General features: G+C 37.6%; 1 protein-coding gene across 1 annotated transcript in view; it reads right to left on the bottom strand.

Annotated features, from left to right (window-relative positions):
* Window positions 1-27535, bottom strand: part of KCNH8 (potassium voltage-gated channel subfamily H member 8) — a 451930-nt gene that overhangs the window by 172439 nt on the left and 251956 nt on the right. Inside the window, exon 6 of the mRNA XM_002716200.5 lies at window positions 1389-1546. Within this exon, the coding sequence (XP_002716246.1) occupies window positions 1389-1546 (158 nt within the window). The remainder of the gene's footprint in view (window positions 1-1388; window positions 1547-27535) is intronic.

The following is a 27535-nucleotide window of genomic DNA, read 5'->3' as shown; positions in this document are numbered from 1 at the left end:
TGTAGCACTGATTGATCTTGTGTGCAAGATTTTTCCCGGGAGCTTTCATCTTAGCTGAGTTATAAATCTCTTAAAGATGTTGACACTCTTAATCTCCCAACATAAAAAAAAGAACAAGAAAAGAAAAATACCATTATAGAGACAATTAACAAATTGTACAAGTCTGTATTAAAGAGTCAGGGTTAATTCTATGTTCATTTTTGAAGTAAAAAATAACTATTTGAACAGTGATCACTTTGATTAATGTTGAAAACTATACTTTTGAATTCTTAAGAAAGAATATGATTTCTGAGGGCTGCACTATGGTATAGCTGGTAAAGCTGACACTTGCAAGGCCTGCATCTCATTTGAACTCCAGTTCAAGACCCGGCTGCTCCATTTCCGATCCAGCTCTCCGCTATGGCCTGGAAATGCAGTGGAAGATGGCCCAAGTCTCTGGGCCACTGCATCTACATGGGAGACCCGGAAGAAGCTCCTGATTCCTGACTTCAGATCAGCACAGCTCTGGCCGTTTCAGTCATTTGGAGAGTGAAACAGCGGATGGAAAATCTCTCTGCCTCTGCCTCTCTGTAATTCTGCTGTTCAAATAAATAAATCTTTTTTTTTTAAAGTATATGATTCCATACAGGGATTGTCAACTGAATAGAAAACTTGTTAAATGTAAGCTACTCTGTAGTAAATTTTTATGTGCTAATGTTTTCTAGTAGAAAATTGCATTAATGGTTCAATAATGGTCCTCCCTAAAAAATCTACATACGAAGCACATTATACTTTTAAGAACATCAAGTACTAAACAGTAAAGACAGTTACGACCACAGGTACCCATACTTTCTGCCCTGTGAGGAGACACGAGGACAGGGGGTTTACAGTAGGTGCAAACAGCTCAAATTCAAAAGAACTCTCAAGTTTTATGTTATTTATTGTGTCCTTTAGGCTTCTGCCTAGACAACATTTTTACAGGGACTTATAAATTGTGGTTTAGTTCCTTTATTTTAATTTTAGCATTCCTTCTTATCTCCACCAGTTTTTGGTTGGTTTTGCCAAATGGATAATTAAATATTTAGAAGTAGGTCATAAAAGGAGAAAAAAAACTTGTTCAAGCTCCCCATCAAACTCTTGAGGCAAATATATGTCTAGGAAATACAAAGTAATGCTTACATTTCTACAGATATTTTCCTTACCGAAAAATTTATTTGGACAGTTAGGCTTTTTAGGACAAATTCAGGCTTTTTGTACATTCTGTTTCTGGCTATTTATATAAATGGAAATGGGAAAGTACACAAAAAAGCCTGGCATCACAAATTGCCATCAACATTTAAAACCTGTAAAAATAAGCACAAGAATAAAACCAAACTTGAAGGTGAGGTGGAAGGGAGCTCTCTACTCACCACTGTGACGTTGAAAGCATATAGGAGATCGAAAGGCAGGGCGGCGATTAAATCGATGATGAACCAAGTTGTGACATAGTGGATGCAAATTGATCTTGCTTCAAAGATCACTTGGCCAGATTTGCTGACGTAAGTTGTTCGGAAATTTAAAATAATATCTGCTTGAGGAAAAAGGATGGAGGAAGAAAAGGAAAAGAAGGAGAAGATAAAGGAAGGAAAGAATAAAACGGGAAGGTGGAAGACAGAAAAGAAGGCAAGGAGGCAAGGAGAAAGGGAAGAAGAAATTTTATAAAATTAAGTAAATGGTAATGTCTGGCTATTTCAGATTGATAATCTTGAAGGACCCTCTTTCAGAGATCCAGTTAAACTCCTCAAACAAATATAGGGGAAAAGAGAAGAAAGTTATGTTTCTGAGCACTTAGTATGATCCAGACATAATATCATGCTTTACTACCATTTAAATAAATAATCATAGCAATGAAAATACTAGTCATCACTTACTAAATGCTCAGTATGTATCACACATTGCTCTATGAGGTTAGAATAGCTTATCTCACTTAATCCTCACAGTTCTGAAGTAGATAGTACAAAAGTATTTCAAAAAATTCTTTAAAAAATAAAATTAAAGAGTAAGTTTCAGAGTGGGCACTGTGGCACAATGGGTTAAGCCATCACTTAAGATCTGGCTTCTAGTTCAAGTTGTTTACTCCTCTTCCTGGCTGGTTTCCTGTTAATGCACTCTAGGAGGCAGCAGATGATAGCTCCAGTGCTCAGGCCCCTGCCACATACATGGGAGACCCAGATGGAATCCCAGGCTCCTGTCTTCCACCTGGGCCAACCCTGGCTGTTGCAGACATTTAGAGAGGGACCCAGTGGATGGAAGATTCTCTCTCTCTCTCTCTCTCTCTCTCTCTCTCTCTCATTGCTTTGCCATTCAAGTAGATGAAAATAAATAAATAATAGAGCATTAAAAAAGAAATTAGTTTATTTTGGTACAAAAATTGAATTTAAAAAGCGTGAATAATTTTTTTCATAAAAGGCATTTTTCATGAATCTTTTGAGGACCCACTCACTTGCATGGGTTTCAAAAATTTTTGAATCACAGTAAATTTTTGTTTGGTGTTGGTAATGTGCTTTTTAAATTCAAAAGTCTGACAAATAGAGACAGACAGAGATTTCCTATCTGCTTATTCCATCCCTAAATGCTTGCAATGCCTAGGACTTGGAGAGGCTGAAGCTGGGAGATAGGAAACAAATCCAGGTCTCCCACACGGCAGATAGAGATCCAACCTCCCACAGTGAACATCAGCAGGAAGTTTAAACAGGTAGTGGAGCTGGGACTTGAAACCAGGCACTCAATATGGGATGCAGGCATGCTGCCTGACATCTTAAATGCTAGGTCAAGTGCTCACCCCATAAATTTATCCTTTAATTTGATCTTTCACAACTTTTTTGAAATACTGTTATATTAATCCTATGCTAAAAGGTAGAAGCTAAATTTAAGTAAAAAAACACAACTCATCCAAGGTCATATTGCCAACAATGGCAGAGATTATCTTGAACATAGATATAATCTATAGCCTGCATTCATAACTTTATGAAATTCTACTTAATTTTATGTAAAAAAAAAAAGAGTGCCAATCTTTATGTGGATACGGAATTGACCTCTGCTATGAAGGTACTCCTGCTAACAGGACATCAGGAGTATTTTTTGGATTTCTGTTAAAATTTCCCATTTTATTTTGATGAAAAATGTAAATATTTTCAACTGTGCCCTACATTATTCTTTTATTATATATTTGTTGAGTTGTTTCAATGAGTGCCCATCAAATGACAGCCACAGCCAAATGGGTTGCCTTAAGCTCACTCCCACGCTAATGAATAAACATCTCTGAGTCTCCCATCTTAGCTCCTGTGTTAAATATCATTAAGTCATTTTCCTTAATTTGTTTCAAGATTGAGTACAACCAGGCCACAGGGAATTTCAGGATTGACGCACATATGCGATCACATAAGGGTGATAATTTTTGAGCATTTCATGGACTGGTGACTGGTGAGCATTTCACGGACGGGTGACTCCATCAGAAATAGATCTCTCCGTGGAACTTTATTTTGAGGGAATGCCACGTTTCAGTTATTTACAGAGCAATATGGAAATAAGTATCTCAGCCAACCAGACAAGGTATTCGAAGTGTTAAATGAAACCAGGGCTGACCTCTGAAATGCATAATTATCAGATAAGTGAGAGTCCTCCATACCGCTAAGGTAAAGCATTGAAAATAGGTAAACAGTATTGTACAACATTATTTGTTGATATTGTAATAAGGACGGTGATGACAATAAAAATCTTTCATAATAATACTCTCTTCTTATGAATCATTTTTATTTTTCACATCATGTTCACATTTGTGGATGGCATAATTCTAAAATTACTCCCGAGAACCTCATATGATCTCTTTTGCGAAGATGGAACATGTGAACATATTGAGATATTAAATTGTGATCAGATTGCATTACATGGCAAAAGACAGGTCATCTTGGGGGTCCTGATCCAAACAAGCAAGCGCTTTAAAAGTAGAGAGTTTTCTTTGGCTGGTGACAGGGGATTGAAAGAAAGCAAATGCCATCTTATGGGCAGAGCCACACGACTGGGAACAGCTAAGGGCAACCTCTGGCTGACATCTTGTGAGAAAATGGAGCCAGTGGTCCTACAAACACAAGGAAATAAATTCCTCCAAAAACCATGTGGGCTTGGAGAAAGACCTAGAAGTCCAGAGAGCAAGGTGCTTCAGCTGATACCTTGATTTTAGTCTGAGTCTCAGAAGAGCCTGGCTAACCGTATCTGGATTTCTGACAGCTAGAAGCTATAAGATAGTAAAGTGTTGTGGTAATTTGATATGCAGTGCTAAAAAATAATATAACATTTATTCTGTTATTTGATTCTCATTAGAGCTTTGTGAGGTGAGCTAATGGGAATTATGACAAAACCAGATTTTACTACATTGTGATAGATAACACATGTGTTCTTTGTATGTAGCCTAGGATGATTCTAATTTATAATCATTGTCTTTCTGTTTTCTCACAGCAACGTCAAGAAGTTGGCACTTTTTTTCTTTTTATTTTTTTAAATTTATTTGACAGGTAGAGTTATAGACAGTAAGAGAGAGAGAGAGAGAGAAAGGTCTTCTTTCCGTTGGTTCACCCCCAAATGACCACTACAGCCGGAGTTGCACCGATCCAAAGCCAGGAGCCAGGTGCTTCCTCCTGGTCTCCCATGCGGGTGCAGGGCCCAAGCACCTGGGCCATTCTCCACTGCCTTCCTGGGCCACAGCAGGAGCTGGACTGGAAGAGGAACAGTCAGGACTAGAACTGGCGCCCATATGGGATGCCGGCTCCGCAGGTGGAGGATTAGCCAAGTGAGCCATGGCGCCAGCCCCAAGAAGTTGGCACTTTTATCATCTCCTTTTACAGATGGTGAAGTTGAGGTGTAAGAGAGGTCAACGTCACACAGACGGTGAAACTATTGCACAGGATTCAAACCCTCAGTCAGTTACTGGAAAAGCAATATCCAAACCTAACTCCCCTGAGATGCATTTCAGTGCTGGGGGTTTGGGCTCCTCAAAGAGAGAGAGACCAGTCACATCACAGGTCTTAAAACAAGTTTTGGGTGGTCCCAAAAGAAAATTGTTCTAGTCTACTGAAACGAAAGTAATTGTTCTAGTCTACGGAGAATGATCTAACTTGAGCCAAGTCCTTATGTCAGTTATAAAATTGGAGACAAGTTCCTTGCATATTTACTAACTTCACCAGGCCTACCACAAACTTCACAGAAAACTCACTGCTGCCATTCACATAGATACCTGAGGCACTTCCAGGCATGGAAGAAGGAATTAATAGCCTTTGCACCTGATTGATAAAGCAAACATAGAGCTTTGTGGTGAATTACGTGACCGACTGAAGAACAAAATAGAAGTTCAGACTTCTGAATAGAATAAGTATTTTCTTGGATAAGTCACTACAGAATATTAGTTTAGACAGCCTTTTAAAAAACCAGTTTGTTATTCAATTGAGTAAATTAGATGAAAAGAGATATACTAATTTTAGGCTTAAAGTGATGCAATATAATAATTTTACATACAAACAGAAAAATTTATATATACAAATATATTTTTAAAATACTTGAATATTTTAAAATTATATTAGTATAACATTCTTAACCATTGGTTAGACAAAGGTATAAAATAATTTTTTTTAAAACTGTATTCACAGTAAAACTAGTGCACAGACATTTCTTTCTTTTTTCTTTTGTTTTCTTTATTGTTGTTGTTAAATTGTAACTCCCACATACAAGGAAGAACATGTGGTATTTATCTTTCTGAATCCACATTATTTCACTCAACATGATGTTCCCTAGTTGCATTCATTTTGCTGTAGATGATAGAATTTCATTTTTTATAGCTGAGTAATATTCCATTGTGTATGTATACTACATTTTCTTTATCCACTCATTTGAATGTTATACTATTATAGTTTTAATGTTCTAAAATAACTTTAAAATTTACTGTGTATGAATGAAACTGTCATTTTCCTTTCAATTATTGTTTATAGTTGTCTGTATTCCCATTAAACTAGGGTCTTTGCTTGTTAAAATTCTTATATGGTTAAGAAAAGATATCAATTGCACTCATATAGATCACATTTTTTGTTCTGTATATAACAGCTGTAAATCAAACATATAGTATCTGTCTTTAAAAGCAAGTCTCAGTGCTATGGCAGAGCTTTAGCCATCAATATAATAGTGATAAAACAAAGAATATATGAAGAGTCATATGCTTCTGTAATTAAAATGTTGTAATTTGATGCAGTTGAGATTATGTATGCCTGAGGGATTCCTAAACCAGTGTCATGTACATCTAGGTTAGTATCAAATATTCAATAGGGATATTTTTACACTCAAAAAGTAAAATAAAATAGTTGTATAGTTTTAGATTTATTTTTAGGGGAAATACACAAACATATGCAAACATACTGATATATATCTTTATATAAGTATAAATATATCTATATCTATATATATCTATATTTATATAAATATATTTATATATATAAATATATATCTATATTTATATAAATATGTATATATATAATTCCAAAATTTTCAGCACTGTGATATAATTATTGTACAATAATTTGGGGTTGGTGCTGTGGCATAGTAGGCTGAGCCTCCATCTGTTGCGCTGGCATCCCATTTGGGCACAAATTCTTGTTGTCCTGGTTGCTCCTCTTCCAGTGTTGCTGTGGGAAGACAGTGGAAGATGCCTCAAGTGCTCGGGCCCCGGCACCCAACATGTGAGACCTGAAAAGAAGCTCCAGCGCTGGCTGTTGCAGCCATTTGGGGAGAGAATCAGCAGATGGAAGATCTCTCTCTCTCTCTCTGCCTCTCCCTCTCACTCTCTGAAACTCTGTTTCCCAGTTGCTCCTCTTCTGATCCAGCTCTCTGCTTACGGCCTGGGAAAGTAGTGGAAGGCGGCTCAAGTGCTTGGGGCCCTGCACCCATGTGGGAGACCTGGAAGAAGCTGCTGGCTCCTGGCTTTGTATCAGTCCGGCTCCTGCCATTATGGCCATTTGGGGAGTGAAACAGTGGATGGAAGACCTTTCTGTCTCTCCCTCTCTCTGTCTACATCTCTCTCTGTCTCAAATAAATAAATAAATAAAATATTTTTTAAAAAGAAAATTAAACAGAATTAAATGTAGGGAAATGAACTTTGTGGAAATATGGGGTCTACACTTTTGTTCAGAGATAGCTGGGAAATCACTCTGTTAAAACACCTGTCTACTGAAAAGGATGTGGTGATGTTGTTTGTGAACCACGTTTGTAAATATTCCCTTAAACAGAAGGGATGAGATGCAAGAGTGAGGGAACCACAGGATAAAATAAGATGGTGATGAAGAAGAAAAGAACTTTCTAGATCTGGTGTCCATGGTGAAAGAATCAGAGTGAAGTGCGGCTGCCCAAGCAGTGGCCTCTGCCACTCTTCCCCTCATGGAAGTCTCTCTTCCTGTAAGATTTTTGTGTTTGACTAATGAGATCAGTGACTCCGTCAAACCTTGTAGCATGAATGTGGTCTTCTCCAGACATCCACAACCCACCTGAAGGGCAGCAGTTACACTTTCACTCTGAGACATGAAGAAATCATCAGTCAACCTCATCTTGAAAACCTCATGGAAGCGAATTCAGTAATACCCAGATTTTATATGTAAAGTGTCTTGATTCCATTGATTATTAATGTTCATAAGCATAAACCACACACACACAGCTTTGATCAAGAACAATATTTCAACATTCATAGTAAATTAATTCAAAAGGGTTCATCACCTAGAAATCTTAATGTATCTTTGTACTTGTGTGTGCTGAAACCATCCATTGAGACACATAGTATTGGTATCGTGTGTAATGAGTATTTGACGGCAATACAGAATTACCATACACACTCTATATGGTTTCTCAAATCTGCAGAAAACTGATCATAATATACTCCACCAAAATGAAGTAGAATGTAATTCAGTTCTGATTTTTCTAATTACTTTGGAGGATCATCAATTTGCCTCATTGTATTTCAGTTTTACACAGCGTGATTCAAAATAAGACAAATAATAGGAAGATAACTGTGTGCTTATTCTGTTTTCATATTGTTAAGACTTCTAAAAAATGAATGTTTCATTTCTCATCCACACTAAAAAGCAATGAGACTAACTGCATTTTTTTCTGCTGCAATTTCCTCAAGAACTGTGTAATTAGAAGTACCAAAAAAAAAGAACCCACAAGTTAAATTCGATATGGCATAAATTAGACTTTTTTTCTTTATTAGCATGCATACCAGATGGGAAAAATTTTAAAATCATATTGCCTTATTTGCTAAAAAGCAAATTAAGCTATAATGATGTGCACAAGAGCATATGTACCACATACAAATAATTAATATCTCAATTTAGCCTTTTCTTTAAAAATTAATTAATGTATTATAGCGTGGGTGGAGAGATATTTAACTAAACCAGTTGCCAACCAATATTCTAAAGAAATTCTCTTTTCATTACTTGTGAGATGCTGCTTTGAACACAGTATGCAGTCATAGCAAATTTGAGCTAGAAGTTGCAGGCCAAATGAATAGAGAGGTGATTAAAAAAGAGGCCTGAAAAATAATGATCCTAAGAATGATTGCTAGTGATTGCCAGTATTAGTGAATCTAGATTTTCTAATCACTCAGTCCTTGCTCATCTTGTCATCATTTGTCCTTTTCACTTACCTTAAAGTGAAAGACATGGAAGAGAAAGAGGTGGACCCAATGACAGAATGAAAGAACAACTTCATTTGGAAGAGAAGGTGAGGCTGAAGAGGGGCGACAAAGCAGGTTGAGGCATGGTTGATGGTTGGATTGGCTTCAGTTTTACATCGGTGGGGCAATGGCATTGTGGTGGACTCATAGTCAACCAGATTAACTTCACCTAGACCCATACCTAAGTGAAGTGACTTAGAAGTCCTCCAGCCTCTTGTCTATACTAAGGGAGGAATCCTATCATTTCAACTTTGTTAAGAATATGGTCAGCCATCCAGTGAGTGCTTCCAGTAACACTGAGCCCTCCGCTCTGTGAGTGGCATATCAATTGGACATGTTCATTTTTAAGTAGTTCTTCCTTTCTTCCAATAGTTGCATTCCTCTTTGTAACTCCCTCCCTTTGGTCAGTTTTGTTCCTGGCAACAAATGTAACATACTGCCTTTTCCCACCCCAAATCCTTTTCCATAAATATTCAAGATTAGTCAACAAGTTTCACAAATTGACAGATCTTCATTGCTTTTGACTGTCTCTTGCTAGTATGTTTTTCCTGATTGCCCTGATGATATTCTCTAGTTTGTTGGTTTTCAAAACAAATCTCATGGGATAAACGGCTTGGGTGTTAGCAGTCTCCTCCTCCACCCACCGTTTCCTCTTCCCAAGTGGGACTTTATTCATTTTACACCTGAGCTTTCTCATTGATCTTTATTTTGAAAAGGGATTTTCAAATTTTAATGTAATAAATAAAACGGAAAGAAAGCCCCTCTTGTAGTTGATCACTGTCCTTTTTCATGTAAAATTCTTAGAATTAAATTTACTGCCCCAGACACACCGTTCAATATGGGAGATATTAGAAAACATGCACACTACCATGCAGCAATGTTTTCAGCATTCTTGTTACTCCACATTTGATGATACCAGGCTGTAAAAGTTTTGTCAATTTGTTGGGAGTATAATTCTAGTAATGCATTGAGAACTGCCTCTTTCTAGTCATTCAGCCTTAGTAAGTTAGATTCTTTTAAAATGCTGTTACTATTTACTGAAATGAACTTCTACTAACTTGAATTCCAAAATGTTATTGTTTTAAATATATATTTACTCCTAATAAACTGAACATATTCTAATTAGAAGAGCCAAGTATAGCTATATCACATTTTCAATTTACTTAACCACTGTAAAAGAACTGCAGCTGGGCCAGCGCCGCGGCTCACTAGGCTAATCCTCCGCCTTGCGGCGCGGGCACACCAGGTTCTAGTCCTGGTCAGGGCGCCGGATTCTGTCCCCGTTGCCCCTCTTCCAGGCTAGCTCTCTGCTGTGGCCTGGGAGTGCAGTGGAGGATGGCCCAAGTCCTTGGGTCCTGCACCCCATGGGAGACCAGGAGAAACACCTGGCTCCTGCCATTGGATCAGTGCGGTGTGCCAGCTGCAGCGCGCCGGCCATGGCGGCCATTGGAGGGTGAACCAGCGGCAAAGGAAGACCTTTCTCTCTGTCTCTCTCTCTCACTGTCCACTCTGCCTGTCAAAAACAAAACAAAACAAACAAACAAAAAAAGCAAAACTGCAGCTGTATCCATGCTCTTTGTTCTTTACAGAGCCTTTGACATTCAATGGTAGAAAAGGTATCCAAATGAAGCACTTCTTTCCCTAATAATTATGGGCTTCCATGTTTTTATTTCCTGAGATCATTCCACCTTTAGATACATAGTTAGCAGCATCTTGTATACATGCTGGTGGGTCAAAAGACATGGTAGACACTCCCAGTAGATCTCTATCAAAATTTTCCACTTGGCTATATTATTAATTATTCGCATTACATTGACATCATATATGTTTACCATATCAAAGATTTCCATGTAAGGTGAACACTAGCATGCATTAAGACTACCTATTTTGGTTCTCCATAAGTTAATCACTTTTTAATTATGTATTAAAATCAAGTTCCAAACTGGAACTTGAACTTTGGATTTGTGGAGACATTTTTAACACAAATAATGATTAATTCTAAACTTACTGAAAGTCTGGATATAAGCACATTTAACTTGATTACAGAGTTTTGACAAACTTAATCTGTCTATTGATTGACATGAATCCAATTACTGAATCATCAAGTCTATTTATATTTCACTTTAATAGAGATTAGCAAAAAGATGGTACTGTTTCACATTCTTATATACACAGTATGAAATTTCAGATGTTCCATATCTTTCACAATCCTTGGTAATTTCTAAGTTTTTCCTTTTTATGAATTTTAGCTATTGTTAGTTATGAAATTATTCTCATTTTCCTAATGTTTAATGACATTAAACACAAATTAATTGACTGCACATTTATTTATATATCTTCTTTCATGAAAGTCTGATTCATGACATTTGTCTATGAAAATCTCTAATATCATTAAAATCTTTCACTTTGAAGTCTTCTAAGAGTTTGATTATGTAACTATCCCATTTTGTCTATAAATTACCTGCAATTGATTTTGTACATGGTGTGGAGCAAGAATCAAAATTTATGTTTTCCAGATGGATATCAAATTGATGCAACACCATTAGTGAAAATATCATTTCCCTAAAGCATTGCAGTTCCATTTTAGTCATAAATCAGGTGATTATGTACGTGTAGATCTGTTTATGGTCTCTGTAATGTGTTCCAATTGCTTATTTGTCAGATACCAGTTTTTCCACTTCCCCAGCACAGTCAGAAACAGATATGTCCAAGCTATTTCCAAGGATGCTGAAGATCATTTAAATTATGATTAATATATTTGACTTTTGAGGCCAAATTTAAGTATATTTTCACAAATAGAAAGCATTCCATTAAAAATGAAACAGAAGAAAACACTGATTATTTGAAATAAAAGAACCATACTCAATTAAGAGAAATATAGTTTTTCACATATTTCGTGTTTTTTTACGAATGTGGTCAGTAGAAAATGTTCACATTTTTGTGTTATGACTGGAAGTGCACTTATAATTGTAGGTTTAATAATTCAATCTATAATAATATATCAATAATATATCTATTTAATATCTAATATCAATATATACCTATAATATATATAATATATCAATAAGATATCAATAAGATGAAAAATTCAAGTATATTAAATCACACCCATCTAATATATCTATAATAATATATCAATAAGATACCAATAAGATAAAAATACAATTATATTAAGTCAAACCCATCTGATTCCAGTAATGTATTAGTAGGATTAAGCAACAAAGCCAGAGTTGGGGCACAAAGTGTTTCTTTGCTCTAGTTGTGCTATCATCCAGGGCACTGAAACCAGAAAGCAAGTTGAAAAGCAAAATAGTGTCCATATTTTATTAATTCTTCCTCAGAGTTGTTGAGTAGAGAGTATCCTGATAACATATGGTATGATCATCTATCTCACAACGTACCCCATATTCTCTTTGAGTTGAATGATGGGGAAATTATCTTTAATATTTAAAATTTCTCTCGCTTTTCTTTTCCATCCTTCCTTTAATCTTAAAATACTGTAGGGCAACATTAGTATGTAATGTGAGAAACAGTGGCAAAAAAATAGCTGTCCACCAAGCTCACACTCTTCCTTTTCCCGAATAAACAGATTGTAGCAGGGATGATAATCTCCAGCCCCCTTAAAGCCATGATGGTCACAGGAATAGGCCCTAGCAATGAAAGTAATGTGTGCAAATTTTGTGATCTGCTCATAAAATTGTGCACAGTTTCTCTTCTCTGCTCATTAGCTTTTGTTTCTGTTGGTTTAAATACAGATGGATGGAGTAACTATAGAAGCCACTGCTTAAAATTGTATAGCAATTAGCAGTCCCCAAATGATTGCCCAAGAGAACCCCCCTACACACACACACACACACACACAAAACCTTCTCTGTATCAGCCTTTAATACACTCTACAGAACAGCAGAACATGAAATTAAAGATAAATAAATTTCTGTATCTCATAAACCATTGAATTATGGTTATAACTCTTGTTAAAATGTCTTATTGACATTAATACACAAAATAAAATCCACTGCCTTATTTCTTCCATGTGGATTTTAACAATTCCTAGCCCTGTGAGATTAGTATTTTGGTGATTGGTTTCAACAGGCCAGTCAAAACACGTCCTTTCATCATTATGAACAAGGGAGTCACCTAATTCTCCAGCTTTTACCAAAGATGGCAGCCTTCCTAGTAGTGTTCCCTTTGCAATATCTAGAGAAATACTGATCAGTATCAACTCAGCAAACATCATTGCTATAGCCATTCCTGTGTGTTGAAACTCCTGATGTTGCTTGTAAATGCCAGGGTATTAACAGGATCAGTTAGTGTGATACACACACAGAGAGAGAGAGAGAGAAAGAAAGAAAGAAAGAAAGAAAGAAAGAAAGAAAGAAAGAAAGAAAGAAGAGAGAGAGAGACATCTTTGAATTTCAGATAAAGAAGGTATGGTAATTCAGGATAGACATAAACCTTTTATTGTCTAGCCATCCTTGGACTTTAAGTCTCTCAGAACACATCCAGATTACTTGAAGGTGGTCATCTATCTTCACCTCCCCAATAAATGTGCACAAATCCAACCAATGGTCTGATCAGGAACTGAAAATATGTGGGTGCAGGTATGTGTGTATGTTTGTATGAATCCTGATGTGATTGTGCACTATATAGAGGAGACATGTTTCAGCATCACAAACATGAAATACTATATGCTCATCTGCCTCCTTACCACTGATATCTTTTGTTTTCACTATTTTTAAGGGTTTATTTATTTATTTGAAAGTCAGAGTTAGAAACATAGAGATATTGTACATCCACTGATGTACTCCCCAGGTGGCTGAAACAGCCAGGGCTGGGCCAGACAAAATTCAGGAGCCAGGGGTTTCCTCCAGGTCTCCCAGATAGGTGGTAGGGCCCCAAACACTTGGGCCATCTTCTGCTGCTTTTCATAGGCCATTATCTGGGAGCTGGGTTGGAAGTGGAACAGCCAGGACATGAGATGGCATCTATGTCAGATGCCAGCATTGCATGCTACAACTTTGCCTGCTACAATACAATTTACAACAACAACAAAAAAACCCTGCTAACTGCTACAGCTGTTAACCTCCCCATAGTTTCTCCTGGGAAGGGGGAACAGCAAATGGGGTGGGGGAGAGGGGAAGGGAGAGAGAGAACATGTGATTTAGTGGGGAAGGTAATGAGTTTCCCACCTGTGATATCTGAAGTAGCTGCATTTCATTGGAATGCTATCCTATAGGTTGTTGAATTCACACATGTGAATTTAGGGAAGTAATCAGGCTCAGGGTATAGTTTTGGGAACCATTAACCTTACATCAAAGGGATATAATATATTCTAGACTTTCATTACACTCTAGACTTTTAAAAAATTGTTTATTTATTTATTTTTTTTTTTGACAGGCAGAGTGGACAGTGAGAGAGAGAGAGACAGAGAGAAAGGTCTTCCTTTGCCGTTGGTTCACCCTCCGATGGCCGCCACGGCCCGCGCGCTGCGGCCGGCGCACCGCGCTGATCTGATGGCAGGAGCCAGGAGCCAGGTGCTTTTCCTGGTCTCCCATGGGGTGCAGGGCCCAAGCACCTGGGCCATCCTCCACTGCACTCCCTGGCCACAGCAGAGGGCTGGCCTGGAAGAGGGGCAACCGGGACAGAATCCGGCGCCCCAACCGGGACTAGAACCCGGTGTGCCGGCGCCGCTAGGCGGAGGATTAGCCTAGTGAGCTGCGGCGCCGGCCAAAAAATTGTTTATTTACAGTGACAGAGAGAGGGACAGAAAGAAAAAGAGAGAGAGAGATATTCCATCTAATGGATCCCTCCCCAAATGGCCACAATGGCTGGGGCTGATGATGCCAGGAGCCTGGAACTCCACCTGAGTCTCCCACATGGGTGGCAGGGGCCCAACTATTTGCACCATCATCTACTGACTTCCCAGTTCATTAGCAGGGCATTGAGTCAGAAGTGGAGCATCTGGGACTGAAATATGCACTTCAGAATGGGAGGCTGGCATTGTAGACAGTGGCTGAACCAGCTGTGCTACAGTGTCAGCCCCCACACCCTAGACTTTAATATCTGTTAATTCTTACATAGCAAGGAACATTCTATCTGTCTCCATGCACCTACTCTATGGTTATCAATCTAATTTCATGCCTTGAGCGTGTATCCATAGCATAAATTTTTATATTGTTAAATGAAAGAATCAGTGATTTTCTTCATTATTTGTTTCACAACAAAGTGAATGAGAACTACTTCTTGCTTGGTTTTCTAGTTGTTTGTTTCACTCCAGTGCACTTTGAGTGTTACCACCTGTCTCACTGTACTTTTCAGGTTATCCAGTGGAAATTAAAAAGCTTGAGGTTTCCCCAGAGGAATACAACAAAAGTTATTGATTTCTGTGGAAACCACACTACTACTCATGCTGTGGACACAAAATTAGAACTTTTAAAATATTTACACATCCTTTGTATTTTATTCCTTAAAATGGTAATTTTAGTTCAACTAAATGTAGGAATAAGGTAAAATGTCATAATCCACTAGGATAATCACTGGCTTTAAAATAAAATATAACTGGGTCCTAATTCCGACTCTCCCACTAAGTTGCAGTGCTTCCATTGGGAAATTTATTACCTTTCCTAGAGTTCAATCTCTACTTCAGTAAAATTAAACTGCTGCTGATTTCCCTTCTTATATTTACTCAACTAGCAATTATTGAGCATGTCAATGTACATGGATTGGTTAGATTCTCAGAGTACAAAGATGGATAATGCTCTGTTCATACATTCAAAGACAGTAAGGGTTAGTAGGGGATATGGGTGATTTTAATAGGACATTATAAAATCATGTGATGAGTGCTCTAAGAACACCAAGAATGAATAAATGACACAGCTATAGCAGGTGAGGCTTGAAACAGACAGGTAGAAGATAACAGTGAACTGTGTCCTAATGAGTGGATAAGAGTTAGCAAGGTAAAGAGGAAGAGGGTAGAGACACACATATGCATTTATTTAAAGCTCAAGAATAGGAAATGACTGAGAGTTTTTCAGAACAGATGTAACATGCTCAGATGTCACTTTAATTTTATTTTTATTTTTTTATTTTTTTTGACAGGCAGAGTTAGAGAGAGAGACAGAGAGAAAGGTCTTCCTTCCGTTGGTTCACCTCTCAAATGGCCACTATGGCCAGTGCCAATATGAAGCCAGGAGCCAGGTGCTTCCTCCTGGTCTCCCATGTGGGTGCAGGGCCCAAGCACTTGGGCCATCCTCCACTGCACTCCCAGGCCACAGCAGAGAGCTGGACTGGAAGAGGAGCAACCGAGACAGAATCCAGTGCCCCAACTGGGACTAGAACCCGGGGTGCCGGTGCTGCAGGCGGAGGATTAGCCAAATGAGCCGCGGCACTGGCCCCAGATGTCACTTTATTAAAACAACAATGATAATGAAAACAACAAAAATCAGACTATAGCACAGTAAATGGATCCCAAGAATGTAGGCAGAGAAGTCTGGGCTTGTGGTAAGCAGCCAGAGCTGATGGTGACCAGAACTAAAGTTGTAGCAGCAGGAATGAGAAGGGAGAACTAGGAGGAAGACCTTAGAGGAATGTGAGTTTGATTTAACCTACAGATGGGAGAGTGATGAAAGTGAGAGGAAGGGAGGAGAGCGGGGATGGGGTGGGGAGGGAGAGAGAGAACATGTGATTTAGTGGGGGAGGTAATGAGTTTCCCACCTGTGATATCTGAAGTAGCTGCATTTCATTGGAATGCTATCCTATACGTTGTTGAATTCACACATGTGAATTTAGGGAAGTAATCAGGCTGAGGATATTGTTTTGGGAACCCCTAACGTTAAGACAACAGGTGGTGATGCAATCACACTCGTGGTGAATGTGTGATACAGCAGAGAAAGGGGAGAGACCCAAGGTTAGGACCCAGCAGGAGGAATTGACTGAAGGTACAGGGAAAGGGAGAAGAGTTCATGAAAGAGATTGAATAGAATCCTGGCAGGAAAAAGGAACACAGCACACACTAGAAATCCAGGAAGACAATGGAATCACTACCATCAATGTGGAAAGAACACTAGTTGGACAAAGTCTAGCAAGCACCATTTGACAAAGAAGAGGCTCTGACTGAAAAACTCTTCCATAGCCCTTTTTACAATCACTAAGTAAAATAATAAATATAAAACTATTAATCTTAGATGTACTGTTCAAAGTTGTCAGCTTACATTTCATTTTCCTTATGTCATTTCTCTAAAGAGTGATTTAAACTCTGAGCTTTAGTTTCTTCATACACAAACTGGGATACATATTGTTGTGCAATTTAGCTTTTTAATTATGCTCTAATATATAAGGTCCTCCTTAAAATTTTTGAGAGGGGAAGAGGGCATTTAGTCTAGAGGTTAAGATGCCCACATCCTACATGAGAGTGCCTAAGTTTTATTCCAAGTTCCACTCTTGACCCCAGCTTCCTGCCAATGCAGACTCTGGGAGGCAGTGGTGATGACTCAATAAATGAGCACTTGCCACCCACATGGGAGACCTGGATTGTGTTCCTGGCTCTTGGTTTCAGCCCAGTCAAGGGCTTACTGCAGTCTTTTGGGTAGTGAAGTAACTTAAAGGAACTCTCTCTGTCTCTTGCTGTATGTCTTTCTGCTCTTCATGTAAATAAAGATTTAAAAACATTTTGAGATAGGCAAACAAGAATGTAATTAGTCAGTGATAATTTAAGTAAATATATTTTAAATATTTAATATTTTATAGCTATATAATACTACTAGTTTTGAAAATTAGTCTTTACATCTTAGATTTTTCTTGGTAAGCCCATCAGTTTTATCTAGGCTAATGTTTAATTTAGCCCAAAATGAGTAACAATTTTATTTATTCTTGCAATTGATTCCTAGACATACTCACTTTCAAATGTTAAACACAAATTTATGGAATAGCTACTATGCACCAAGCACCAGGACTCCAATACATTACAGCTCAATCTTTCTTCTAAGAATAAAATATTTATCCAAAGACCCTGTTTGTGGAAGGTCTCTGGAAATAGCAGGCTCCACAATGAAGTCCTTCTGCTGGTATGGCTGTGATTAGACAGGATTATCAATGAGTGGGTAACCACAAGCTCAGCTTCTTTCTTGTTCGTCCATAGCTAAGCTTCTCCTCATTGCGAGTGCTCAGGGTCAGGGGCTCTCACCCCACTTTCCTGTACACCTTCATTTTCCACTCAAGCCTACATTCTGTGGCTAATATAAACCAGCTACACACCTATTTCAAAATACACAACCAATATCATCCTTGAAGTCGTGGAGTCTTAGCTGCTAAGGACAAGGTTGATGCCACTATTCTACTCTCTGACAAGAGTTTTCTACATTTATGCAAATCTCCTATCATTGTAGAAGTTATTTTGTCTGTTTAACCGTTGTATAAGTTTTTGAACATGGAGAGAAATCTTCAGTTTCTTTAGTACTCTTTTCATCTCTCGAAGTGTTGTGTCATATCAGACCTTATGATTAAATTATGCAATAAAAAGTAATGATGATTAGTTAATTGATAAGAAAATGCTTTCCTAAATAAAATTTTTCTTAAATTTTTACTTTTTGGTTGCCTAGTGGCTAGAGTGTCCATCTGAGCTAAGGCTATAGAACATCCTTGCCTTTGTGTGTTTCCCTAGGTCTGCTTCTTTGTTGGGCATTCAGAGACGCTGGCACCCAGCATGTAAAGATGTTGGGCTCATTCCATGTTTACCCTACACTCCATCTAGGGGAGCTTGCCAAGCTCTTAGGGTTTTTGCAAGGTTCTGGGTAAGGTGCTAAAAGCTGCAGGATTTCCTAAGATACCTGCCATTTACTTAATCATGCTAAGCATTAGGAACTCTAAAGAGGGCTACACTATTTAAAAATGGGTGGTTGTTCTGGGGCCGGCACAGTGGCGCAGCAGGTTAAAGCCCTGGCCTGAAGCGCTGGCATCCCATTTGGGCGCCAGTTCTAGTCCTGGCTGCTCCTCCTCTGATCCAGCTCTCTGCTATGGCCTGGGAAAGCAGTAGAAGATGGCCCAAGTGCTTGGGCCCCTGCACCACCCATGTGGGAGACGTGGAAGAAGCTCCTGGCTCATGGCTTTGGATCAGCGCAGTTCTGGCCGTTGTGGCCATATGGGGAGTGAACTAGGAGATGGAAGACCTTTCTCTCTCTCTCCCTCTCACTGTTTGTATCTCTACCTCTCAAATAAATAAATAAATCTTTAAAAAAAATAGTTGATTGTGGGGCCACCTGAAGAAAACACATAGGCCTGCATTTGGAAATGAGGCTGTTGTTCACCTTAATACTTTTCCTATTTTATCTGAATTATGCTAGTCAGCAAACATTAATTTAGTTTCTACTGTGGGTCAGATACTGTGCATTAGTGGCGCAAGTACAGAAATAAATGCATTGTCTGGTCCATACCCTATGGAAACTTATAGTTTACAGTGTATGTGTGCAGAGGCCAATAGATACTGGTGATATGAGGTTGCAAAGTGGAGAAGGAAAACCATTGCAACAGTGCATAATTGAACTTTTAAGCCCAACCTGTGGTAACACAGGTAGAAACGCTGAAGATTTTCTAAAAGAGTTCACAGATGATACTTAAAGAATAAGAAGAATTTGGGTAAAGAGGAACTAAGGGGTTGTCTTGCTAATTTTTATTTCTGGGAGCAGAAATAAAGCATATGCAAGGACGTGAAAGGAATGGCACAACTGAAGAACAGCAGGTACTCCAAGTCACTGGAGCCTTAGGAAGAAGCTACAGATGGTGATAGGCGAAAGAATGGAGAAAATGTGTCCAGACCATGAAGGATCTTCCATGCTATGTTAAGGGTTGCCATGCCCAGTCACGTGGGTGATCACATGCAAGATGTTAATAAGTATTTAAAGAATTGAATGACATATCATGAATTACACTTATGCTCAAATGATCATAATGTGTCTGTCATTTAAAAATATTTAAACAACTACTCAATATATTTAACATATATGTGCTTCTAGTTCTTTATTATTTGTGTATTTATTTACCTTAAAACTTCTCGGATGATGGAGAGAAGTTGTTAATGCAACAGCAAGTGCAAACTCCATAGATGACAATGGAAAATATGTGAATGGGAAACACATGAATTATGCCATTTCTACAAAGAGAGCAGGCACGTTGTTTATACTTTAAGAAAGTATTTTGGAAAAAGTTGGAAGAGCAATGAATGATTTAGCAGAGTTCATATTTGGAAAGGGAAGTAGAAAAAATTCCTCACAATTGCAGCAGATTTCTAAATCAAGAATTCACATTTTTGGTGTTTCTAAATTCAGTAACATTACATTTTTCATGTTTCTGCTCTGTCTCAAACAAGCACCATATTTTATGAACACATGCTCCCTCTATCCTAGTCCATTTATGGTAATAGGTAAGTCACAGGGCATTATCATTCTTATATATATGGTGAGACAGTTTCCTCTCATATTTGTCATTTCTTTAATGTTCAGATTAAGACATTCAGGTGGAAAGATACTTCAAAAATTTCATGAAAATTTATATTATTAAAAACTTATGTATGGACTTCAAAGTTTTTTTTTAAAAAAAGACTCAAAGAAAATAATTTTTAATTCCATGTTTCCCATGAACTCTGAAATACCTGCATGTATTGGGAAATGAAATTTGCATTTGTCTTTTACTTAGGGCATTAGAATAGATGGATAAAACAGAAATAAATAACAATAATACATTATTGATGGCATTATCTCCATGAATTATTCCATTACATAAAGTATCTAATTTAGAGTATTATAAAAAAATCAGAAAGAAACATGGAACCTAGAGTTCTCACAAAATATATTAGCATGGACAAACTGCATTTCAACAAGAGCTATATTAATCAAGTAAATGTTCAAAGTTTATGTGATTTAAAGAAACACTTGCAGTTGTATGTGTTAATATTCTTGCTTTAACACTGCTACCTTATTTTTTATCTTCTAATTTCCCATATTTTTATTCTTTATTTGTTCTCTCCTTTTCTTTTTTTGTTTTTTTTTTAATTTATTTGCATTAATTTCATAAATACAACTTTAGGAACATATTAATTCTTCCCACTGTACCCGCCCTCCCACCCACACTTCTACCCCCTCTGCCTCTTCTCTCTCCTGTTCCAGTATTGTTTTTTACTAAGATCTGTTTCATTTAACTTTATACACAGAAAATTAGCTCTATTCTAGGCAAAGAGTTCAGCACTTTGTATGAGGGAGAAAAAGAAAAAGAAAGAGAGAAGGGTAAAACAAAACAAACAAAAAACTAAAAACAAAAAAATTTTTTAAATAAACAAGAACAAAAGCTATTCAAAGTCATTGCATTTTGATGGTAATTTTGCTTTTTCTTGGAAACTTTATAATCTTTAAAGAGGAACCTATATCTTTTGCAAGCACTTAGACATAACTATAATTTGTGTGATGTAAGAATATTCTTCAGTTAATACACAAAAACAAACTAATTCTTTGAGAACAAGTTTTACTATTACGTCTCATAATACAATTTTTGAGAACAGAGGATCTACATGGGAATTAGTGCACAGTGACTCTTGTTTATTTAGTAATTAATACTCTTATGTATGATGTTAGTGATCACTCGAGGCTATTGACATGAGCTGCTTAAGCTATGGAAACTTTTTTGATCCAGAGACTCTCCTTCAGTATTTCAAAAAGGCCTTAGGCAAATTGGAAGTTCTCTCCTCCCTTCAGAGGAAAGTACCTCCTTCTTTGGTGACTGCTTCTTTCCATTGGGGTCTTGCTCATAGAAGTCCTTCATGTAGAACATGTTTTTGTCACAGTGTCTTGTCTTTCCATGCCTGAAATGTTCCCGTCGGCTTTTCAGCCAGACCAGGATGATTAAGGGCTGATTCTGAGGTCATAGTGCTACTTCAGGCAATTGTCATTCTATGAGTCTGTTGTATGAACTGCCACCCATATTGGAGCATTCACTCCTTTTTTACTTCTATCTATTATTACCAAACACTTAGTACTATTTATATGATCACTTTAACATTTGGTTCTATCTATATGATCACTTTAACACTTAATCCTTTTCTTTTAGATTCATAGTATTTCATATTTTTAATTTTTGATTGTTTAGAAATCATGGATATATTGATAGCTTACTTTTTCATTTTGCACGTAGTTATTTCAAAATTTTAATACACAAAACTAATTATAAGTTTTTTGGCAATATTCTCTAGGATTCAATCTTTTTACTCTTATTTTGACCATCTCAAAATGTGATACATGAGTATTGCTTTTGATCTACTTACTGCTGTCTTTACCTGGTAATTATTGTTTAGAATTTTGATTTCCACCTATTTTAAAAATATAAAATTCAGTAATACATTTTCAGCCAACAGTTAATTAAATTTATCAACACATTCCACAGTATCTGCTATAACTTGCTCTTTTGTTTGAGTCCACCAAGGCAATATTGTTTTTTATCCAGTAACTAATCTAATTTGTCAAAATATTTTATCAATTTTCATTCGAATTCTTGTTTTATCTTGAATCCACTCCTCCCTTCTGGGCTTGCTTCTCTTCCTACTAAATCTGTAGTATGATTGTTTTGTTTTGTGAGAATGTCCTCATTGTGTCCATTTCCTTATGTCTAGTGAACTTGGAGAAAGAAAGAAATGAGAAGAAAATAAAGAAAAGGAAGGAAAGAAAAAGATAGGTTTAAGAAAGAAAGAAAGGGAAAAGAAGAAACATAGAGTTTTTTTAAAAGATTTTATTTATTTTATTTGAGAGTTAGAATTACAGACAGTCAGTGGGGAGAGAGAGAGAGAGAGAGAGAGGTCTTCCTTCCGTTGGTTCACTCCCCAAATGGCTGCAATGGCCAGAACTGTGCAATCTAAAGCCAGGAGCCAGGAGCTTCTTCCTGGTCTCCCACGTGGGTGCAGGGGCCCAAGGACTGGGACCATTTTCTACTGCTTTTCCAGGCCATAGCAGAGAGCTGGACTGGAACAGGAGCAGCTGGGACTAGAACCAGCGCCCATATGGGATGCGGGTGCCACAGGCGGAGGATTAACCTACTGTGCCATGGCGCCGGCCCCCAAGAAAGAGATTTTTAATAGTAAGGTGGATATTTTTCTTCGTCTTTAAACAATACAATTGCTGAGAAAACTGATTTCATTAGAATTATTATCCTGCAAGTAAATCTGTTTTCTTTCTAAAAGTTTGGAATATCTTCTTTTTAATTCTTTATAATTTGCAGTGTCACTGTAACCTATGTAAGTGTGGACACATTTTTATTTACTTATCTTATTCAGTAGCCAGAGTACTCTTAATTTCAGGAGTCATTTGTTCCTTTCATTGTGGAAAATTCTCAACTATTACCTTTTCTATGTTTCCCCATTAGTATTTCTGTTCTATTATTTTGGAAGTTCTATTAAATAACCCAGGGATTTATGACTATTGTAAATGTGGAGCAAACAGAATGTACAATTTATGTTTCCTTTGGCCTTTAGCTTTCTGAGGAGTTATTAGCGACCATGTGGATCAGACCTATGACTTTATGGCATAGCCTGTTACTCCAAGCCTTTGTGATTATAACAGCAGATATTAAATATGAGCAAATTGTTTCCTAGCTAGACTTATAGTGGAATGACAGGATGGAAAAAGGCCACACTATTTCATTTCAAAAGAATATAACGTAGTCGCCCCAACAGCCCCATGGTACAGGCCACAGATGATGGTGTCACAGATGATGCAGTGGTGATTATTTTTACAATGAAATAGCTACTAGCAATCAATATCCAAATAACAGTGACTTCCATGATAGGAGCTTTGAATATCACCAAACCAGGAGTCTGGAGGTACTCTATGCAACGCCATCTTCTTTGCCATGGCTCTCCTAACTATTGCAAGATGGCCTCACGCTTCACAAACATCACACTCAGTCACCTCCAGAAAGGAAAGAATGGGGCTGCAGAGATTTTTTTTTTTTTCTCATTGAATGTCTCCTTTTTGATTTCAGCAAAAAGCATGATTTCCAAGGGACCTTTTACCTCTTCTGACCCACCAACATGGCCTCTTCATATTCTGTTGGATAGAATTTGCCACGTACTTAGTACTATATCGGAAATGGATGAAGGGCAATGGAATTAGCAGTGGCTTAGACAACTCATGTGTTATTATATGGGTCTGGGCATACTGATGCCTACACAAAATTGGATTCTTTTTTTTCTTTTAGTACAGAAATGAGGGTTGTGAGGGTAAGACATGGATATTCACAACCAAGACTATATTCCGACTCTTAAATTCTGTGTTAATGCAAAAGAGAGAGGGTAGTTGGTTCTTCTTTCTCATTGGCTGCCTCATTGCTACAAATAGTGGGGAGCAGGTTCAGTGGAATCTTGCAGAAAATGGAACCTAGTGACCATAAACTATTAAACAAGAATCCTGATGCAACAACCAGGAGGCTTCACTTGCCATTAGTCAGTTGTGGGGTCTGGCCCATATCACTGGGCTGTTTTCCTACTTATGAAATAAGAAAACAGTGCATTAGATAAGAGGCCATTAAGGAACTTCTCATTTTAAGTTTCCATAAGGCTTTTAATCAGTAGCTAAGTTTTCATGATCATTTCCAACCTATGGGCGGCTTTATAGCCAAACTTTGCAACTCATAGCCAAGCATTATATCCTATGAAGCCCAAAGAATCACTGTGGCTTACAAAAAATTCAAGAGTGACAGAATACTCGAAAGAGTCTCAAGCTCACCATTCAAGTCTAAGTTTCTATTAGCATCTTTACATTTAGACACTTTCTTTATAGTGATTTTATTTGGAAAGAACATTTTTAAGTTAGTCTTCCCAAAAGAGAATTATGAAAGGCCGGGGTGGGGGGCACAAGTTCTGAGGTAAAAATAAATTTGCAAGGTGCTAGATAATCCCATTTAAAGAGATTTCTTTATCACTTAACTTCTTAGAGGATTTACAATGCTCAAGTGATTGTTGGTCTCTGAAAGGCATATGTCCTCTCCCAACTTTAATTTTGACTATGAACCCTTTTTCCATGAAACATTTAATTCTTCTCCATTAAGAATAAATAATCACACTAGCTTATATTTGCATATTGTTGGTAAAAATAACAAATTGCTTTTTAAAATACCATGTTCTAGCTGTATAAAAACTCTCCTTTTCCAATTGCTTTTTAACGATTCTTATCCAGTTGATTATACAAGGTCAATTTAATAACAATATTCTACATAAAGAAATAGCATGTCCAATATGCAAATAGATTTTACATCTACTAATTTAACAAATATTAATTGGCACAATCACTATCTTTGCACTGTAAAGATACAATATTGCAGGCAATGTACTTTTTTATTCCTGATATTTGAACTTATTAATGATAATTTTTAGGCCACTGCTCTGAAATATTTCACAGAATAAAAATTCAGGAAAATGTACATCAAAATATTCCTTTAAACTGTTTTTTAAAACTCGTTAAAATAAAACATAGATGAACTTAAGTTCATTTAAAGGGAGAAAGAACAGAAAGATGACAGTACGTAAATGCAGGGACGTTGTTACAGCTTATAGAAATAAATCAGTCAATAATTGATTCCAGACAAGTCACACTAAAACTACCAAAGACCAAAATCAGAAATTCTTAAGCAATCTTTATAGAAAACAGCAATAGGATTCCATTCCTTTGGTATGTCATGAGTAATGGATACGTTTTGCCTATTGGGTGAATCAATCTTGCTGCCTAAAGCAGGAGAAATGACAACAAGAAAAACACAAATGTTAGGGGCAATGTTCATGAAAGAAAGCAATCTCCATTGGTTTAGTAGAGGAAAACATCATTAGTAGAAACAAAAAACCAAAAATATAACATATCTCTGCTGTATCTACGGGTTTTCATGGGGTAAAAAAGTTGTCATCTGCTAATGAACATTGAGTACCAGAATTGGCTTCTAGCCCATGGCATTTCAAGTATATAAGCATCAGGAAGAATGGAAAAGAAAGTTCATGATACAACCTTCTTCCAATAACAGTTGTAAATAAAACAGATGAAGAAATAGTTGTTAAGCAGATATTTGCAACCATTATTTCATGAAGCCCTATGAAATTGTTATCACACAGGAAAAAAAAAAAAAAACCCTGAGACTGAGACATGTTGAATGATTACTGAAGTTCTGGAGAACTTTGCACAGCTCATGAAAATATTTTAGGATGCTAACAGACATGGCATCAGGGATGAGTTGGAAGGGACAGAAGAGTTTGGCAAAGTAACACAATAAAAACCACAATGAATTGGCATATAGACACACCCAATTTGTCTACGATTTGCATTTTAAGTTCTTGTTCACACTGGAAAGTTTTTATTTGCTATTTAACAGCCCCCCAAGGTTATGCTTTGCTGATAAAGAACATGTGATAAATTTCTTTGGGTATGCAGCCTATTGAGCCACCTAACTAGACAACATTGCCATCTAGTGGCCTAGGCATATTACAGTCACAAGTTTTGGGGTAGGAGCAAGGGTACTGAGGAGGTTCTGGGGGGTCTGCCCAGCAAATGGAATGTTAACAATGATGTCAAAGCAACACTAGCAGCAGACGAATGCATACAGAGCAAACATGTGCTGACAGCTGGCTCGAGAACTCACTCATGCCCCAAAGTTTTAACAGAAAAAAAAACCTACTACCACCATTGAAACAGGGTTCAATCAGTCTCATTATTTATGTACTTTCCTTTGAACTATTTTTTAAAAACTTTTTTACTTATTTCTTTGAAAGTCAGAGTTACAGGGAGAGAGGAAGAGACAGGGATAGAGAGAGGAGAGAGATCTTCCATTCACCGGTTCACTCCCCAAATGGCCACATTGACCAGGGCTGGGTCAGGCTGCAGCCAGGTACCAGAAGCTTCATCTGGGTTTCCCACATAGATGCAGGGGCCCAAACACTTGGGCCATACCCCGTTGCCTTTCCAGGTGCATTAGCAGGGAGCTGAATCAGAAGTGGAGCAGCCAGGACTCTAATGGGTGCCCATATGGGATGCCAGCACTGCAGGCAGTGGCTTTATCCACTGTGCCACTGTGTCAGTCCACTTTCAAACTTTTGAAATCAATTCCTCATTCCTTTGTTCACCCACTTGCTTGAAAATATTTTCCAAAAGTTCTATCATCTTTACAACAAACAAGTTGCTCTATATCGCCGTGATCAGGTAAGAAGGAAGCAACAGTTATTAATGATGGCCAAGACGTGACAAGAGGTGAATCTAAGCTTAGAGTTCACGCTAGATCAGCAGACAATAGCCAGGCTTTGGTCCATGCAGGACAGAGGTTTAAGGGATAGGGAAGTAGGACAAAGCTTATAAGACTGGAACACTTGTACACCAACAAAGTTTGCAGTAATCTGAAGATAAACTCTTGTAGCAAACATCCCTTGAAGCTTGTTATTTAATTGAAGTCATTTACTCACTGCTTCCCCTGATTGACTGGAACCTTTGCTTATACAACCAGGACATTTACTGAAACCACCATCAACATGTTGCTATGCTAGGTCATGGAAGGGCAGGAAGAAAACCCTGTACCGGCTTGGGCACTGTCAGGACACCACTGGGGGAGTCTTGCCAAGCCCCATCTCTGACTCTACATAATTAAGATCTTGAAGGATCTGAGAGTACAAAGTAAACAGTTATTAGGTATTTTTAGTTCATTCTTTCCTGCCAAATACAAATAGAAACACAGAAATCTGATTAGACCTGTTTGAATGCAGAAACAGTGGACATGAAAGATGCAATTTCTAGAAATCCAAGTATGAAATTC

The sequence above is a fragment of the Oryctolagus cuniculus genome, chromosome 4, assembly GCF_964237555.1.
Source record: "Oryctolagus cuniculus chromosome 4, mOryCun1.1, whole genome shotgun sequence".
In the NCBI taxonomy this organism is placed as follows: domain Eukaryota; kingdom Metazoa; phylum Chordata; class Mammalia; order Lagomorpha; family Leporidae; genus Oryctolagus; species Oryctolagus cuniculus.
This window is presented reverse-complemented; position numbering and strand designations above follow the sequence as displayed.